Source organism: Watersipora subatra, chromosome 3 (assembly GCF_963576615.1).
Source record: "Watersipora subatra chromosome 3, tzWatSuba1.1, whole genome shotgun sequence".
Classification (NCBI taxonomy): domain Eukaryota; kingdom Metazoa; phylum Bryozoa; class Gymnolaemata; order Cheilostomatida; family Watersiporidae; genus Watersipora; species Watersipora subatra.
Genome location: NC_088710.1, coordinates 50,123,533 through 50,142,115, shown reverse-complemented (window position 1 = coordinate 50,142,115; position 18,583 = coordinate 50,123,533). Strand labels below are relative to the sequence as shown.

At 35.5% G+C, this 18,583-nt stretch overlaps 1 protein-coding gene across 1 annotated transcript; it reads left to right on the top strand.

The window, feature by feature from the left end:
* Positions 1–5,059: 5,059 nt before the first annotated feature.
* LOC137392305 (serine-rich adhesin for platelets-like) lies at positions 5,060–14,776 on the top strand. Its single transcript, XM_068078976.1, has 4 exons — positions 5,060–5,195; positions 5,292–7,823; positions 9,792–11,190; positions 13,811–14,776. Exons 2-4 carry the CDS (start codon positions 5,489–5,491, stop codon positions 14,178–14,180), a joined length of 4,104 nt encoding a protein of 1,367 aa, XP_067935077.1. The 5' UTR covers positions 5,060–5,195; positions 5,292–5,488; the 3' UTR covers positions 14,181–14,776.
* Positions 14,777–18,583: the final 3,807 nt, after the last annotated feature.

The window sequence follows — 18,583 nt, the reverse complement described above, 5'->3', positions numbered from 1 at the left end:
ACACTCGTAGTAACAGGAACGGCAATCATCCAAGTGTTTTTTCTGCCTGCGGTGTTGCGGGTCGACACGATATGTAGAGTATTGTCAATTTTTCATAGCCGATAGGCAAGCCATTATTATCACACTATCTTTATATTAGAGATTTTTATTTAACACAAACTAACACTCAAGAACCTGTGTCTCACAATGGATATCGTTTTTGTACGTGTTTTGTTATTTAACCTAATTTTCCTAGACATATTTTGCTAAAGAATGTAAGTTGTCTTTTTCGGTTGTTTCCCATGACTGATTCAGACCAATGTCATATATATGACGTGTGAGGTGCTATTTAGTTGCAGTTGTATTAGGTGCAGGATTTAGTTGCGCCATCTTGCGATTTTTAGCTATGGCAGTTCACATTAATTGCACACCTGCATAAGTTTGCATAGCAAAGCGCAGCACCTCGCACACGACATTGGTCTGAACCAGGTATAATTACTTATTATATGTCATTTTCTATCATCCGTACAAAGGTTTTAAAGTCAGCCAACTAGTTGTGTCTTCATCAGACTAAAACCAAAACGGCAGTAAATCTCTTTTACGTTGTTCTGAAAATATGAGTCTAGGTTTGTCATATAAGTATTTATGAATTATTGTGTTGCTCAAACATGTGTGAATGGCAGTTTTGGGTAGTACAGTTGTAAAAAGCAGATCGAGGGAGGTAAGTCCAATTTAGCTTTAGCATAAATCAAAGCATGCGAGTTTTATTAGTTTTTGAATAAGAATTCTGGAGCCTGGATGTGTCGTTTTAATGACCAATAAATTGTATTTATGAGTAACTACTAAAAACCAGACAGTTCATGATAAAAGAACTATTTGAAGCATTTGAATTTAATAAAAGTGTAAAGTGGTTATTTAAAAATGTCAGTTTTTTTACAGAATGCAATGTAAAAAGAGTTGAAATGTTTAAAAGTTTTTGTTTTTATCCAAACTCACGTCCTTGATTGGTAGCTGTGTCCTGGTTTTACTGGTCACCTAAGAATAATGTTGGACATTAGCAACAACTTTAGACTTTTAGCAGGCAGCAAGAAGCATGACCGCTTGTTCAGGCTTAACTTGGTATTTGCTAGAGTTTTAAAGTTTGTCACAGCATTCCAATCCATAAAACTACAAGATAAAAAATTCCAAAACCTGTCACCACAAACCAGCTTGATGTGAGCCAGTGTTATAGTAGAATAGCACTTACTATATATATCAAATAAGCTAATAACCTGTAATGCTTATTTATATATATATTTCTCAAAGTTGTTTGTATCTTTCATCGTTGTATGCGTCCATTTATAGCTATTAAAATTTTGGAAAAAAGAATCCGTAGCGCAAAAGATTTTATCCCAGATCCTCCCACCTGCCAGTCTGGCACCGTACCAATTCAGCCACACGAGATTGATACATTTGATGGCGATATATGTCGTTATATGGGGGCAAATACGTTCCGCTTTCTGTTACTATGCAACTTGATGGCGAAACGTCACGGAGAGGAGTAGCTCTTATTAGTGAGCTTACTCAAATTATCTATTGACAATGTGCCAAGCTAATAGCAAGTGGCAGGCAACTCTGATTACCTGTCATTGTTTATATACTGATTTTAATACCCGGCAACTCTGGGTAGCACAGCTAGTAAATATATAATTATTAGTGAAATTTCCGGCGTTGCACGGGTATTAAAAATCAGCTTATAAACAGTGACGGATAATGTAGTTACTTGCCATTAGCCTCACACATTGCCTTGCCTACTAATAAGTAGGTAAAATGTCAGTACCTACCACATCTCAGTACCTACTAATAAGAGCCGTAGAGCAAGCGTAAAATGACGTTGCATCGTGCAGAGCAGTATGCGTATTTTCACCCACATAGCGACATATATCGCCCAGTAAGTTCATCAATTTCACGTAGCTCAATTGGTAAGATATCTGCCTAACAAACGGGAGTTTCCGAGATCGAATCCAGCATAAAACAGATGTTTCATTCCTAAATTTTAATAGTGATAGCTGGACAAACCCAAACAGGCATATACACACACTCTGAGGTACATATATATAGATTAATCTATTCTGAAAGTATTTAATAAATTTACAGTAATAACTCGTTGATAGCTTTAGTATTATAGAGAAATGCAGAAGTATTAATCAAGGTAAAACAACAGGCTTGGAAGTATTTCTGGTTTAAAGTTTATTGATAAAAAATAATTGAACAAAATCTCTTGAATGTTGTTAAATTCTGAAATGTTTTCTGAGTGCAAACATGCAAAATACAAGTTAATGTAATTTGGAGTTGTTTACCCTTTTTTCAATAAAGGGTTTAAATGTAATACATTGTTACATAGTAGATGTCAATGAAAAACGTTTAATTCAGCATTTATATTACTCTATAAATAAATATTTTGATCAGAAGATTTTTGCTCTAAAGACAGCTCAAGTGAAGTGCACGTGCAGTAAAACATTCGTGAAAGTATGAGGTTTTGTTGAAGTTATTTCAAATTGAAAATAATTTTCTGTTGATGCTTGCTGATTTTAAAAAACTCTAATAATGAATTTGCTTTTTAAATGACCAATCTTAATATTTAGAAGTAAAGTTTTAGCTTTGTAAAAAAACCTGCAAAATATATTAAAAAAATTTCATTTGGCAAAAAAGCAATTCGTAAGAGGTGCTAATGAAGATTCTATTCAACTAGCTTATAGGACATGGTATCATAGAAGTCTTTTGTTTATAAGTCACAAAATCGTATTTACTTTGTTGTTGGAGTTGTTTTTTCTTGATTCAATGACTGATTACCTCATATTACAATTCTCTGTCATTAATTATAACTATCAGGATATAACATTTTCCTAATACACTGTATGTACTTACATGTATCTGTATGTACCTCAAGGCTTCTTTCTAAAAACTCATCTTCAAGTTATGCAAAAGCATAAAATTACAGCATTACTTATAATATTTAATGCAAACATATTTCTGATTTGCGGTAGAATGTATAAATGTATGAAGAGTTTTATCTGGAAAACATAGGGTTATACTACAATCACGTTACAATGATGCTGTTATATTATGTGCAACTAATCATGTCACAGTAGAGCCAAAAGAATAAAGCCGTGCAGTGAATGACTTTAATTTTAAAGAGATTAAATGTATTGAAGCTAAGTGAGCCTACATAGCTAGAATTAAGGTGGGAAATTTAGGCCTTATTGAGTTGGCTCATGTACTCAGTATAGTGTAGTTTGTTTGACGATAATTGTCTTCCTAGGGTGATTGTAGACCCATGACTAGTTGCTGTTTTGCATGTCTTCAACTACCATGCCAATATACAAACATGTTTTACTGAAGGATTTCGCTATACCTAAATGCAGCAATTCGTCAGTCTCTTATTGGCTATCGATGTGGAAGCAATTATAGAAAATTTTTTGAGCTCAAACAGACAACTTTGATGTCTCCATATAATGGCAATTATAGCGGTATGAGATTCTATCTTAGTTCAGTAAGTAAAGCTTTGGCTATCTGCCACACAGTCTACTGGCTGCAAGTGTTAGTGAAGCATGTGGGTATTGAGTTACTAAACATAAGGCTAGATACTGATGTAGGGCACAATCAACACTCTCAACCTTTGTATTCAAATTCTTAATAGTTGACAGAAAGAATTTTACGCTTCACTGCTTCGCATCTGTATGCGCTTAGTTAGTAGTTTGTGTGTTATCTATCATCTCTCCCCTACTCTACGCTCCCTTTACCCATGAATTTTTCTTGTAAGCTCTCGCTTGTCTGAAGGCTTGGAGACAGATAAGTAAGGGTAAGAAAAACCGCATTAAGATAATCTGTCTGCATGTATGTACTGTAGGCCTCATATCTCGACATACTCAGTCAAAACTTTTGTCGCTTTTCATTATAGTTTTAGCAAGTCTCATTGGGATAATAGAACATTTTAATGCTGTATGGTCATCTAAGAATGTGTTGCGGCGTCATGTTTTGCAAGAGTAAGTTATTAAGAAAGTTTATTTGACATGAGTATGAAGGCAATACAAGCAGCTCAGTTGATGACAGTTAAGTATTCATTTTAGCTTGATTGTGTTTTGCGTAAGAGAGCAGCAAACTTGTCATCTGTTAAAATGTATCCTAAATTGGTCACCTAGTAATTCATAGCCCACCTAGCACCTCACTAATCTCGGTGCCAAGAAGCAATCGAATATAATAGTCAAGTACAAGAAGCTAATGAGCTGTATCAATACAAACCAGCTTCTTGTAAGCTGCATATATTTGCATTCTACAGTACAGCTACTGAGAGTAGGTTGTTATATGGTGAGATAATATTTCCTGGCTGCTTAACTATTTGTATAGCATTTTGAAATAGTGATCTTCTGGAACTACTAGTTTGACAGTATGTACAGAGTGCGCTATATGACTAACTAAGCAGCCAGGAAATACTGTCCAGCTATAAGCCTGACTTACCCAAGCAGCTTTTGTTGAAAGTAAAGAATATTACCTAGTCACATAAGGTTGGTATAGACCTAAATAAAATATTAGCGTGTATTGCTTCACCATAATCTTTGATTGTTGTGGAATATCTAATAATACCAAGAGCTTGTCACCTTTGTAAAGGCGTACTTGAGTCTTTTGTGTAGTTCAACAATTATTGACTGTTCTCTTTCTATCATTACTCCACATCATATTTCACTAAATCCATTGCTGCCAAGCTTTGTTTTCTGTAGTTTATAGTTGATCAAAGACTGAGTTACACACTGGAGCATTTGTAGCCTGATTCTCATGCTAATGTCTTACTTGTTGTAAGGAAATCGCATAGCAACCACTTGTCTAAACAGCAGGTGATAATCATTGATGACTTTTAAAGACGCCATGTAACCTAGTGACGAACTCGTCAAGCTGGCAGCCTTAGGCATAATCTGTTTAATAAAAGCCTCGGCTAATGAACCCATTGAGTATCGGTTTTCTTTTTGTATTATTAGTCAACTGGTTTCTTTACCCCCTGATGCTCTTTGTTATTGAATAATTCTATGTCAATCCTTTATATTTGCAGTACAAGGAGCTTTCTGATTAGCGGTCACGTGAATAAATCCTGCGCTTAGTAGTAGTAGAAATCCATTGGCCATTGAACAGTTGAGTTGCGGCTCAGCCCAACAACTCATCAGCACGTATACGTTATCAGTTAGGTAAGTGTCATTTTATATGGCAACTAGCTGATTGTAAGCATCAATTGCCGCTTGATCGTAAGCTCCTACTTAACAATTCAACATATTCTCTTTTAGGTCTATACATTATTTATAAGAAGTTGGTTGCGCCTAATGCAGAATTCTGCCAATCATTTCTGGAGTCGCTCAGGTATAAATTTGTGAATAAAGATATGAAGGCAAGGCCATTGAAAAGAAAACGACGCTGTATCCATTTTTAATTAAGCCGTACTCTGTGGCTTCGGTACATGCATTGACATTGAAAAACATATGGGATGATGCCAGCTTTACCTGATACCAATCATGCACTTGCACCTCGCATGCCAGCATACCTTATTTCACCAAGGATGGCCATGTATTCAAGACCGGCTCAAGAGATGTTTTCACCTGTTCCCAGTCCAAATGCCTATCCGATGGCCAATGGTCTTGTTCTGGTTCGTCAGATGCTGAGTAGTACTCCAACTCCTACTGAGCAAAGGATGGTTCAGCCTATAAACGTTGGTGACTCTTGCCAACAGAGTTTAAAAGGAAAGTGCCAAAAAATTATGTTACCCATAGTGCAGAGCCCTACCCCAGCTACACTAGTAGTACAGAATTCTAAACCTATGGCAGTAACAGGCCAGTCATCAACCCCTTTGGTGACAGCAGGGCAATTTCAAGTTCCTGTAACAGTATCAACTTTTAGTCAAAAGCCAATGTCTGCAACAAGGCAGCATCCATTGCCCGAAACAGTAGCGCTGCCGTATGCAAAATCAATAGCAGCAGCAGGGCAGTGCTCAAGGGTTCTGGATACATTACGGCAGTCACCAAAGTCTGAAACAGCAGTAGGACAGTTCCCAAGTATTGCAAAACTAATTTGCTCTGAAAAACCAGTTGATCTCTCAATGAAGCCTCCAAAAAATTCTTCCAGTAAAACAGCCGTAAAGCTGAACACGGACAAGATTTTATCAAACCAGTCTTCATTCAAGCTACTGCCAAAATCTTCAGCCGGGATTACACCAGTTTCTCAACCTGAAACAAAAATGAGAAAGACCACGTATCTTTTGTGCCGATATTGTCCATTTAAGGCCGTTTCAAAGGAAGAGATTCAAAACCACATACTGGGCTCACATCCTCAGCGGGTTGTAGTGGTGCCAAAGACATTTACATGCAACTATTGTACGTATGTGACATCTTCCGAGCTCTGCATGGTTCGCCATCTTTTATCATCTCATAGATCTATGATTCTTCCTTCTCGAGCGGGCACTGAAAATTTGTTTTCATGCTCTGTATGTGTTTTTTCAGCTGATGAACCAACAATGATTCATCATATGTTAGATCACTACAAAGATAGCACACCTTGCAATTACTGTTCATCATGTGTAGATAATTCTCAAGCTTCAGCAACCCGTAAACGAAAAACTGACAGTGCTCACAAAACCCGACTTCGAAGTGGTAAAAAAAAGTTCTCAGATTTGGCAAAGCCGAAGAGTTCACAAAATAGTTCGCCTTCATTCGGAGAAAATCCAGAGTGCAAAATATGTCATATCCAATTTTCAAATAAAGTCGAGTTGCAAACGCATGAATTTTCTCATGCTTCCAAAATATCTCAGTGTAATGATATCACCAAATCCAGCACCACAATTAAAGTTTCACTAGTGGCTAAAACTCTACCATCACAAGCTCCCAGTGGTATGGAAAAAACTGCAGCAGTTGGCACAAAAGACTGTACAAACCAAGTTGTTTCTCCTCCATATACAAGGTTAGCATCACCGATTGCAGAAGAACGTCATACACAGCTCTCAGCTCTTTCCATGCAATCTGACTCACAATCGATTGCAGTCAGTAATAACGTTACGTCTAACATATCTCAGCAAACTGAGGCAGTCACTGTGAATTCCATCACATCATCTACATGCACTGCTAGTATTTTGGTATCATCTACCTCGTCTCAGGATTCAGTTTCTGTAAGTACAGCCATGCCAGTTGCAGATCTAACACCAGCTGCTAAGAAGAGGAAGTTGGCAATGAAAATCTTCAAAAATAGTTCTGGTGTGTACGAGACCGAGCGATCTGATACACCAAAGTCAATATCTGAAATTATGTGTTCAGGCACACCATCTAAGGATTCATTAAAATTGTGCATTCAAGTTCCACTTGAGGCACTACCTTCTCAGGATTACTTGCCCACCACTATATCAGAGGACCATGAAAGGGATTCTCACTTGCCTACCACCATACTAGATGATCACGAAGCAAATACTCAAAAAGTGATGCGTTTACAAATACCTTTGAACCTTTTACCTAAGCAACAGTCATCTGTCAACCAAATTGATTCGCCCTCAAACGTCGCTGAATTAGCTGAGAATGTTGAAAAACCTTCACTGAACAGTAAAATCAATGGTCGAGTTTCAGAAACTCAGATAATCACATCTATCAATAATATACCACTACCTTCAACTATATCAGTGGCTAACTATACTCAAACATCTCAGCGCAGCAGTAGTTGTGCGCTAGTTAGAGATGAGCAGCATGTTTCCAAAGAGGAAGGACACAATCATTCCAGGAAGAGGCCAGAAGATGCAGAGAATTCTAGTTCACATAGCAGCCGGCAAGACGACGTTGTTGGAGGTAATGTGATAATTATATATCTTTTTTCACTGGCTTAAGATAACCATGTTATACGCCGCCTGCTGTGTGTAAATGTGGCATTCTCATTGATTTTCCTAGCTATAATTTTCAAAGTTTATAAAATGTTTCATTTTCATACGTTATTGAAAATAAATTATATGAACTCTTTAAACAAATTAAAATTAGTGATAAGTCTGATGAGTAGCAGTGATTTTGGATCTGGAGACAAAGCATTTAACATAACTGTGTTGTTGACAGAACATCATTGCAGGCTGCTAATCATTTGTGGTTATAGGTTTTTACTTACAAAACATTTCTTTTTTCTATAATGCATGGCTTTTTTAAGCTAATTCTTTAAGGGCATGCTAAGTTATAATTGCATGACCGTCAAAAGTTCAAGATAGCAAAATGTTTTATCTGTAAGAAGTATATGGCAAACAAGATTTATTTATTAAAATTTATATTTTAATGTAGTGTTTATATTTAGAAAGTGTATCTTAATGTAAAAAGCAATATAACTGGCGATTGTCATGCGCTACTAATTGGTATAAAGCTGGTGAATTATGTTTTCTCAATATGAAATGGCATCAAATTTATGGCTTGAGCATGCAAAAACAAAAATTTACCTACATTGCTTTTTACTTTGAACTGTTTGATGTCAAGAGAAAAACTACCAAGCTTTAACTAAGGTTTTCGACAATGCACTCTGGTCTGTGCTCATCGTTCTGTGTGTCTGATGTTTAGCTAGCTCAGTGTGGCTTGTTGAGTTCAAGTTTCATGGTGCATTCATAGAAACTGTCAGTCTTGTTTTTAAGATTTGGCATGATGTTGCATTTGCTCTGCTATGAAAATGTCAAGAATTGGTGGGATATGGCACTTGCAATGCTTACTTGCAACTCGTGACTTATAAAGATACAGTAGACACTCGTATAACGTAAATAATCCATTCCAGGAACGTTTACGTTTTAGGGAATTTACGTTATATGAACAGTAAAATACATGTAACTTGTCTAATCCGTTCCAAGATCTTTCTAAACTCACCCCTTTGGCCATGCAAAAGGAAAAGCTTTACTCAACTCTTTTAATTTGTGGGTTGTAACGTGACTGCAGAATTATTTGTTTCCATCAACAACTTTTCTCCTTTTTATGATCACTCTCACTGGTTTTATAGACTGCTTGCGATAAATTACAAGTTGATAGGGACTGCACACTTTCGACGTTCATTTACAACAATTTGCTTACTTTTCTAAACAGCAAAGTATATTCTGCAAAGTAAAGCTAATAACAAATATGTTGTACGTCTACAATAAGGCAAAACAAGAAAACTTTTTTATTCACTTTTTAAATCACTATCCAGGGGTCAAGGTTAGGATAAAGATAATTTTTTACGATACTCTAACTCGTGACATTAAGGCTGGTAGACCGACGCTGTAATACCTGCACCAATTGATCGCCTCTGTATTTGTGAACAATTGTGCAGCTTTCGTATTCGCCTTTTTGTCGACACACTTAACGATCTATTGTGACGAACTAGAATGTTGCGAAAGTTATATATATATAATTGGCGGTAAATGCATGGTGTGTTTTCTTCTGCAAGTGCGACAAAATAAACTAACATTCAAATCGATTTTGAAAACTCGCCCCACTTTACGTTATATAGAATTTTTTACGTGCTAGGAAGCAAATTCACGTTATAGGAGGTGTATGTTATAGGAGCTTCTACTGTATATCTATAATATTATCACAATACAGTTGTCACAATGCAAACCATTCAATATCTTTTAAATTACTTACAAATTGGCACCATTCAAAGTATTGACTCAAGCAGTGCCGAGTATAATTATAAGAAATGCATCTTATAAGGGAATTTCTCTTCGTGTCGTTGTGGTCAATAACAAGAACTTTTCTAAAAATCAATGTTCTACATGCAATACATTGTAATAGTTCATTTGCCCACTCTATCTGTAGAAACCTACAACGGTATCAAACCCGGCAAATTAATGGCAAACATGCTGAAACAGAAACTGTCAAATATCTACTTGAAGCACAAACAGGGTGACTTATCGTGCAACACGTCTGACCCATCAAAAACGGTAGAATCTCTTGACTCACTGACCGAGCATGTAAAGCAACATTCAAGTCCCAAGAAAACTCCTCCACCAAATGGTACCATTTCTGAAACTTTGAAGGATGGAGATTTTATTGATCTGACTTTGGAAGATTCTTCAGATGAAGAATCTCATACAGAACAATGTTGTTCAAAAGACCGTCAGCATAAGAGATCAAATTGTTCTGCAGATTTGCTGAGCAACAGCAAGAGGAAGGCATTACCAGCCAAAAATATATCTACAAAAATAACGAAAGTTACTGGCGCTCTTGGTAGTCGTGAAATCGATATCAATCAGAATGAAAAATCGAAAACAAACAGTTATTTAGGAAACTCGGAACAGCTGAAAGAAACCAAACTACTGGAGGGGAACAAATCCAATCATGAAACGCAATCTGTTACTGTTGTCAAAAATGTCATTAATACAAGCAAACTTGAAGCAAAGCCAATGGTTGCAAAAGAATCATTTGGCATTAATTCAGTAGAAGACTCTTCATCAAAAAATGATCTGAAAATACATCAAGACAAGTTATTGCCAGGGACTACACCAGAAAAAATCACAGCTTGTACAAGTAGTATACCCACAGATGTTCTGTCAGAGAATCCGCTCAATTCATCAACAGAAAGGACACTCAGTTCTATGGTGAACAAGCTGTTCAATTCAATGCCGGAAAAGCTGCCTGCTTCAGTGGAAGAAAAGTTGCTCAATTCAACAAAAGACAAGTTGCATGGCTTATTAACAGAAAAGCCACTCGATTTACCGGCAGAAAAACCGCCAAATTCAATAATAGAAAAGACATTCGATTTGGCGACAGAGAATCACCTTAATTCCATGACAGAAAAGCCACTCAATTCAATGACAGAAAAATCGTTCAACTCTACAGCAGAAAAGCCACCGAGTTTGTCAGCAGAAAAACCTCACAGTTCAACATCAGACTTGATGGTACCGAGCAAAGATGCAAAGCAAGGAGACGAGCCAGCAGCAAGTGTGGTAACAACAGCATCTGAGACACATCATGACCCAGCAGGCACCCCTCTACCTCAGCTTCCACGACGACCAAAAAACGTGAGGAGGAGTACCTTGCGGTTACCATCCATGTCTGGCACAAGTACCCTAAATGCTTTGGACTCTGAAGATCTTGTTATATGTCCATATTGTCCGAAACGCTTGTTGTTTCGTCTTCTCCCTGCACATGTGCAGTTTCATGACAGCAACTGTGAACACAAGTGTCGAGATTGCAATTTTGCTACCAGTTTCAAGTAAGTACTAAAGGAATTCTGTTTTGATACCGTTTACAGTGATTCATAGGTAAAAATATCCTGCTTCGAAAATCGGTCGCTGAATACCATGAAGGCTAGGTTTAGTGAAGGTGTATTCAAGCCAAATCTAAAGGTTTTATTGATCATGTTGATATAATACATATAGCTTGTTCTTTTTGGTCCCGCATCGCATGTCTTCCGAAGCCGAGACATATCTCCTATTTACACTTGCATGTCGATTTAGAAATGTGAAAGTGGTACATGAATTTTTAAATCAACTACTGGTGAGTAATATTTTGAAGCAAGTTAATCATGCATTCATCAGTTTTCATAACTTCTAGATGTCAAAGGTTCCTTGGTAACAGAAACTCATATTATGATATGTATATGTATGTGAGTACAAAGAGATTGCTGGTGAACTCTACTGCATGTTATATGTTGGTTTTCCAGTGTATATGCGTTTTAAAGCGTAAAAACTAGTTTTATTTTGCAAGCTTTGGTTATTCAGATGATACATGTTTAATATTTCTCTGTAAAGTGTAATTTGAATAGGTGCTTGGTAAGAGGATGGTAAGAGTCAGTGATAACAAATGCGTTATTTCTAGCAACGATTTTAGCGAAGCATTTATGTATTTGACCGAAAATTTAAGGGTACCTGACAAACCTTTTCATTCGGTAGTTGTAACTGACTAACATTTCACATGAAATTGTTGGGAAGGGAATATATGGGTCAGAATATTTATTATGAGACAGCATTTTTACAAAACTGAAAGATTTTTATAATTCAGTAATATTAAACTTTTTCGAAAAATGTTACTTATACACCGTGATGTTTGTCTTTTAATATATACCTCCAATATCAATAAAGTAATAAAGTATTTAAATGTTGCTATAAGATGGTTTTCATGATGATGAAAACCAAGGAAGAATCTCACCACACTGTCCGGCATATGCAGGTGGTTCGCAAGCGCCTCATATAATTTATATTTTAAAATTAATTTTGGTGAATAGTCTACGACCAACCAATTATCAACTACACAAGGTATGTATAATATATGTAATATCGTTTTATTTGCCTATATGTTTTATCAGTTATGTATGTTTTTGTAAATTCAACATGAACATTTGCTACACAAATCTCATCCATTGCATGTATTTTGCTTTGGCTACTAAAATGGCGCATTTATTGCAGGTTAGTTTACTACTTGACAGTCTGACAACATTCAGTTCATTATTAGTTCTATTGTTAGATACAAAGTTCATCTATACAACAATTGAGCACAATGGAAGTTAAATTTGTCAGTAACTAATTCAAATAATACATTATAAAATTCTTATAAAATTGGATCAAAATTAATGTAAGACTATATTCTTGAATAAACTTGTTCGTTTTAACCAAAAGTATTAATTAACAAATTTGGGTACGCTTTTAGCTACCAGAAAAATATTTCGGAAATTGAAAAAAATAAAATCAACTCTTATCCCATTTATGAGTCATTTACTAGAAACTGAGAATGAGATGCTAGCAGGGAGGATCAGAAAATGATGAAGTTGATAGGCAAGGAAAATAAGTAGGAGCTATCTTGTGAAAACGTTCATTGTAAACATTCACTGCTTGAAGTTTTTGTTCGTATTAACTTTATCTATGGAGATCCTTAGCTGAACCCAACTCATTTAAAACATTTCGTTACAGAAGGTTGCCTCTCTAACAAGGAAGTTTTTTCCTGCCGATCTCAATGTCCAAGTGTCTGACCTTGAAAGCTTAGATAAAGAAGACAAGCGATTAATCCTCGTATAAAATTGTCTCCCTTGTAATTTTATATTTACTAAATATATACCAGCAACTTGATTTGAAATTATGTAATTATTTACTAGCATCACTTCAACTACAAAATATTAGGTAGGTCCTGTTAGTGTCGCATCAGTCAGCTATTTTTAGGAGTGATGTGATTAATATCTTGTTAGCGATTCCTTAGAAAATACAATTGCCAGCTTAAATTATGATAGTCTGTTGAATTTTGATGTCAATTTTGCACTTTTATCTTATAATAAAAAGTACTTTAAGTAAATCATCAGCTTATCATCAATAAACAGAGGTTAGGAGTTACAACACGCTGTCCCATATATCATTCTAGTCTTGATGGATAATGCAATTTGAAAAAAATTGTTTTGCTGGTTGTTTGCTAAAACATGTCCATAAGCCATATTAATACTAGCAATGTGGTTGTTTTTAGGCAATTATTTTTACTGTGTCTCATAATAAAAATTTTGACCCGTATGTAATACAAGTAAATTATGACATTGAATCCTGACTTTTCAATATTTTGTCTATCATTGCTTGAGCAATTTTCGCCAATTTCTTTCATTTATGAAATAATGTGACCACCATTATGCTGACAATGGAGAAACGTTATAGCCATAAAATTGATTAGAACTAAAGGTTGCTGTGTATGTTCAGATTTAAAAGGAGCCTCCACATTGTGAGAGTAATATAGGGGTGGTACTTTTTAGAATTTTTCAATTTTTTTTTACGGATGAAAGTGAAAAATTTTGAGACTAAATATTTTTGCATGAAAGTTGAATGTGTCAGGTGTAGTTACATTGGTTTTTGCTGATGTAGATGGGTGTTGGACACCCATGTCCAGTGTCATAAAGAGGTACTCCATGCCAGTGCCAGACAAATCACTGAAATTGAATGGACGAATATAAAAGATGGACGATTCCATGATGATGAGGAGGTAGAAATGACACAGAGATTGCTTATCAGAGAGGAGCCTGCATCTCTGACATGTAAACGCCAGATTGCGCGAAAAACTATTGCAAAGAAAAGTATTTCACTGCCTATTAGTTCTACGAGAAAAGCCAGTTCTAGTTCCAACCCTGCTGCATCTTCTGACATTCCTGCACCTTTACCTGTTAACAAGACTAAAGCACGCTGTATGGAGGATTTTTTTGCCCAGATTTTAACTGATCGGGTTAAGCCTAAATAACAGATGCTAAACGTGTGGTCAACATACATTCATACATGCATACATACATGTAAGGTGTTTGTCTTAACATATTTGAATGAGTAAATATTTTCAAAGATTGCGTTATTGAATGTGGTAGATGCATCTTTTACATAAAAATTAAGTTTAATGCAATCATGTATTGTAAAGTTCTTGCTTTGTGTACATATGTAATGTACTATATTAGACATTAATTATGAATTAATTAACGAAAGATGTTTGTGTGCAGACTTGATGTTCAATTAGTAGTAATTCCATTATTCATTTTCGCATTACCTAATATTTTAAATGTCATCAATATGCGCAAGGTAGTTAGTCTACCATAAGGTGTTAATGATAAGTGGAAATTACTTTTGCAGGTCAACTGTATTGCCTCTCATTTTGGAATCGTATTAGGAATTTTTCAGGTGGACAAATAAGGAATAAGATGCTAAACTGTATATAAATAACTATTTTGAACTGAAACAATTATTGATGTGTACAGCAACAGAAAAGAGCACAGGTGTAAGTATCTAACCGTGTACAATGAAGCCAGTATTCAGCAATTATTTTCTTACATAATATAGTGCTTGTGCTTTGCCAAACCGAGTTGAGTTACTCCGAGACTTTCTATTGCATGATTTTCTTAAATGGTAGAAGAGAGCACATGTACTTAGATTTTTGTGATCACTGATTGTAAAAGATACACATAGTTATAATCGTTTCCATTATTTGTGGGCAGACGCAGTTTGTCTTTGTATGTCATAGCTTCTGAGCCAGTCATCACTGTCAAAGTCATTGCATGAGTGTCCTGTCAGTTAACAACGACTGCTTGTCAAATATTTGTTTTACCAGTAATCGTAAAGCAAGTGATTCATCATCATGTTCATATCAGAATACCAAACATTTTATAGGCTTTGTATTGAGCTTATTGATTGAGGTTATGTAACTACCAGCCAACAGATTAATGGTTTTGCCTCAAGTAGCCTATACTAAGATATTACTAAATCAGCTGAGAGGGCAGCTGAGGCGACCTAGTTGTAGTAACACTAAATAATTGGAAAAATAATGTAATGGAAAAGCTTACTACTAAACTAATGGTTTGCTTACCTGTAGCTTTTGAATAGCGTGAGTGATGGTTCCTATGCAGACAATAATTATACCGCGTGCATTTTGTAGATTATCACATGAATGGCATTTGCATCTAACGGCTTTCATTTGCCTTTCACTCTGCTTAGGATGGCATTCATGGTATAACATAGAGCAATAATTAAAAAGCCTATCATCATTTTGTGACTGCATGATGGCAGAAATTATGTTGATACTCACTTTCTATCGAGGAATGTGTTTGCTGCAACAGATATGCTAATAAATGATGAAATTATTTTAATGAAAATCTAATAATGAGAATCTCTTGTCAAGAATAGCATCACATTCCTAGTGGGACCAGGCCTATCTAACAAACCATGTTCGGCCAATCAAATTTGCAAGTGTGAGCTGTTTTAGCTCAACTAATCAAGCAGTTTGATTAGAGTGCTTATAAAATGGTTAGCAACGAATAAACTGGCATGTCAGAGCTACACAGGTAAGCAGTTTCGCTTTCCCCAGACTAATGTTTCTGTTTGTTGAAACATGGATACAAAAATAATTAAAACGCAAGTGATTTATTGCTCATGCCAGGATAATTATCTTCCACTATTTCTTGGTGGCAACTGTCTACTTCGTGTTGAACTGCAAAAACAGAAAGGAGACGTAACACTTTGTGAAGAAGTGTGTTCGGCATAATATAAGTTGTGCTTGTTGATTTAATGAACCAGAGATAGATTATGAGGTAGTCATTGACTAGAAACTAATTATAAACAGTGCAAACTGAGGAGGTGAGATTTGTAAGATAGGATAGAGAAATGGCTGAAAACCTGCAAATCTTGTTATATAAGATTGACAAATAGCTTAAATCTATGCATGACAAATACTTGATTGGATTTTTGTTCCATATATGTTTGATCTTCTGTAAGAAATATATTGTTTGCTCCAAGAATGTACACTTTTATTTTGGGGAAAATAACATATGGTAACTTTGTTCATTAAAGCCATTTTTGATTTCCTAGGCTGAATTTAGACAAGTAGCCTAAGTGAATTGTTTAGTAAGTATTCTCTGATTATTCGCTCAGAGATCTCAAGTAGCTCTGGACTAGTAGAAGCTGAGAGTGGAGACAATCGATAATCAGTCCTATCTTTGTACAGGAGAATAATAGTGCCTACTGATAATCATGCCTGGTAAGTATGCCATGATATCGCATCAGTCATCTTGAACTGCTCTCCAAATGCCTAACTATTCAATGAGTGATAACTTGGTGGCTCATTGTTCACACACCTCTAAGTGATTTGACAAATCCTCTGTAAGTCAACAAACATGTAAGTGATTAGACGATATCTCTGTTGATTTAATGATGACCAACATGATTAGCAGACTCAGTCTTCAAGAAAAAAAACTTCAGCACTGCTTACTTCTTAGCATTAAAATTTTTTTTAGATCTATGGCCAGTGCCATCAAATCTGTCTACTGTGATTTCTGACAGGAGTTTCTATGTATGGTAATGGTTTATGGTAAGGTCATCATTGGTCATGCTATGTGTTATATCACTACACTTTCGAAGCTTTCAAATCAAGCAATTGACACAAAGCTTTTTTCAATTCGTAAAAACAGTGAATTTTGTTTCAAGTTCCTCTTCACTTGTGCTAAAATAATATGGCGCTCTTTAGTACATAACTTTCTAGTCTTTATACATGATTAATCAATTTTTTTTGCGCCAAAAAGAACCAGTATTATAGTCTATGTTCAATTATCGGATTTGTCACAATCGATTTTAGAGTAACTATGATGCCATTAAATATAAAGCTCCAAAACAGAGCTGGGGTTGATACCTACCGCATAGTAGTGACACGTACCGTTCTTGACAGATGGTGACATTTAATCTGTTGACAAATGTATCACAGGTTATTTTAACTTTATTTGTTAATAAATATAATAATAGTTTAATAATAAGAGTTAATAATCATAATAGTAATAATAATAGTTTAATAACAGTTCATGCTGAATATGAGAGTCTATGTGCATGCAAAACTTACCATCTATCCAAGATTATTTGACTAAAAAATTATCATAACTTGCCAAGGTGTGTGCTTGTTCTTTTGGCACTTGTACTAGCCCCTAAAAATACTTTCTTACTCTGAAATTCTATGAAACATATATTTATGTTCTATCTTGGCTTCTAATGCTATATAATTAATGTGCCTTAGGCTTGCCTACAAGCAATGCTATGAAAAATATCGGAAAAGTAAACTACAAACTTTTAGAATAAGCACAAGATCAAAGATTTTCACCATTAGTTACTTTAAATTCTATTAAAATTAGATTAGTCTTTTTAATGTTATGCCACCACCATTACCACCACCACCATTCTAAACTTAAAATACACATTAAAATACAATGTAATAAAATATTGTGCTTGTGGCAGCTAAATCTGAATATAGAAAATCAATACTTGTTTGATTATTGTGGCAAAAATTCCATATGTAATGTCATAACCGCTATGTATATCTATATGACCAGCCTTTGTTGACATCATTTCAATCCAAAGATATGATGGATCTTTCCCTGTGTTATCATTTCTCTTTCAAACTTATTTTCAGCCTTCAAGCACACCGGCTTTGCCTTACTTATGATACATTGAAGTAACTGGAGTGCAAAGTTTTGAACCAATATATAGGACTTTAGCACATTCACAGGTAACGGCTTATTTTAAAATAAAATACTTTAAAAACTACTTTACAAGCAAATTTGATCCGTGATCTGTGAAGCAAACAGGGAGTTTGCTATCCATGGCAATTAATGTTGGTCACGAGGACCCGACTCCTGCTGGATTTACGTGAATTAAAAGGAGTTATCTTACTTTACGCTACTGCGTGTCAAAAAAATAATGCTCAACTCATTACGATTAAGAGAAGGCAACTCTATATTAAAATATAAAGTCGTTTTTATGAATTCAATAGAGAGCATTACCGTATGCGCGTAATAGTAGACTTAATAGCGATGAGGTAGACATGCGCACTGAACTTAAAACCCCTGGAATGGCAATCACGTGACTTTTACGTTGATAATAATACGTAAACGTATGCGCCATATTGGAGAGCTAATCGAATGCTAGTTCCGTTTGTAAACAAACGGTGAAAAATGACAGAAATGTACATGTTGAATAGTTATTTTCCAGCTGGGTGTTAATGAAAGCTACTCCTACACAACGTTTAGAGTGCCCTGATAGAAGAAAACCTATTTATAACATATGGAGTAGGATATATCAAATGATAAGTAGATGTATAATAGATTTTTGTGGACCATGTTACTC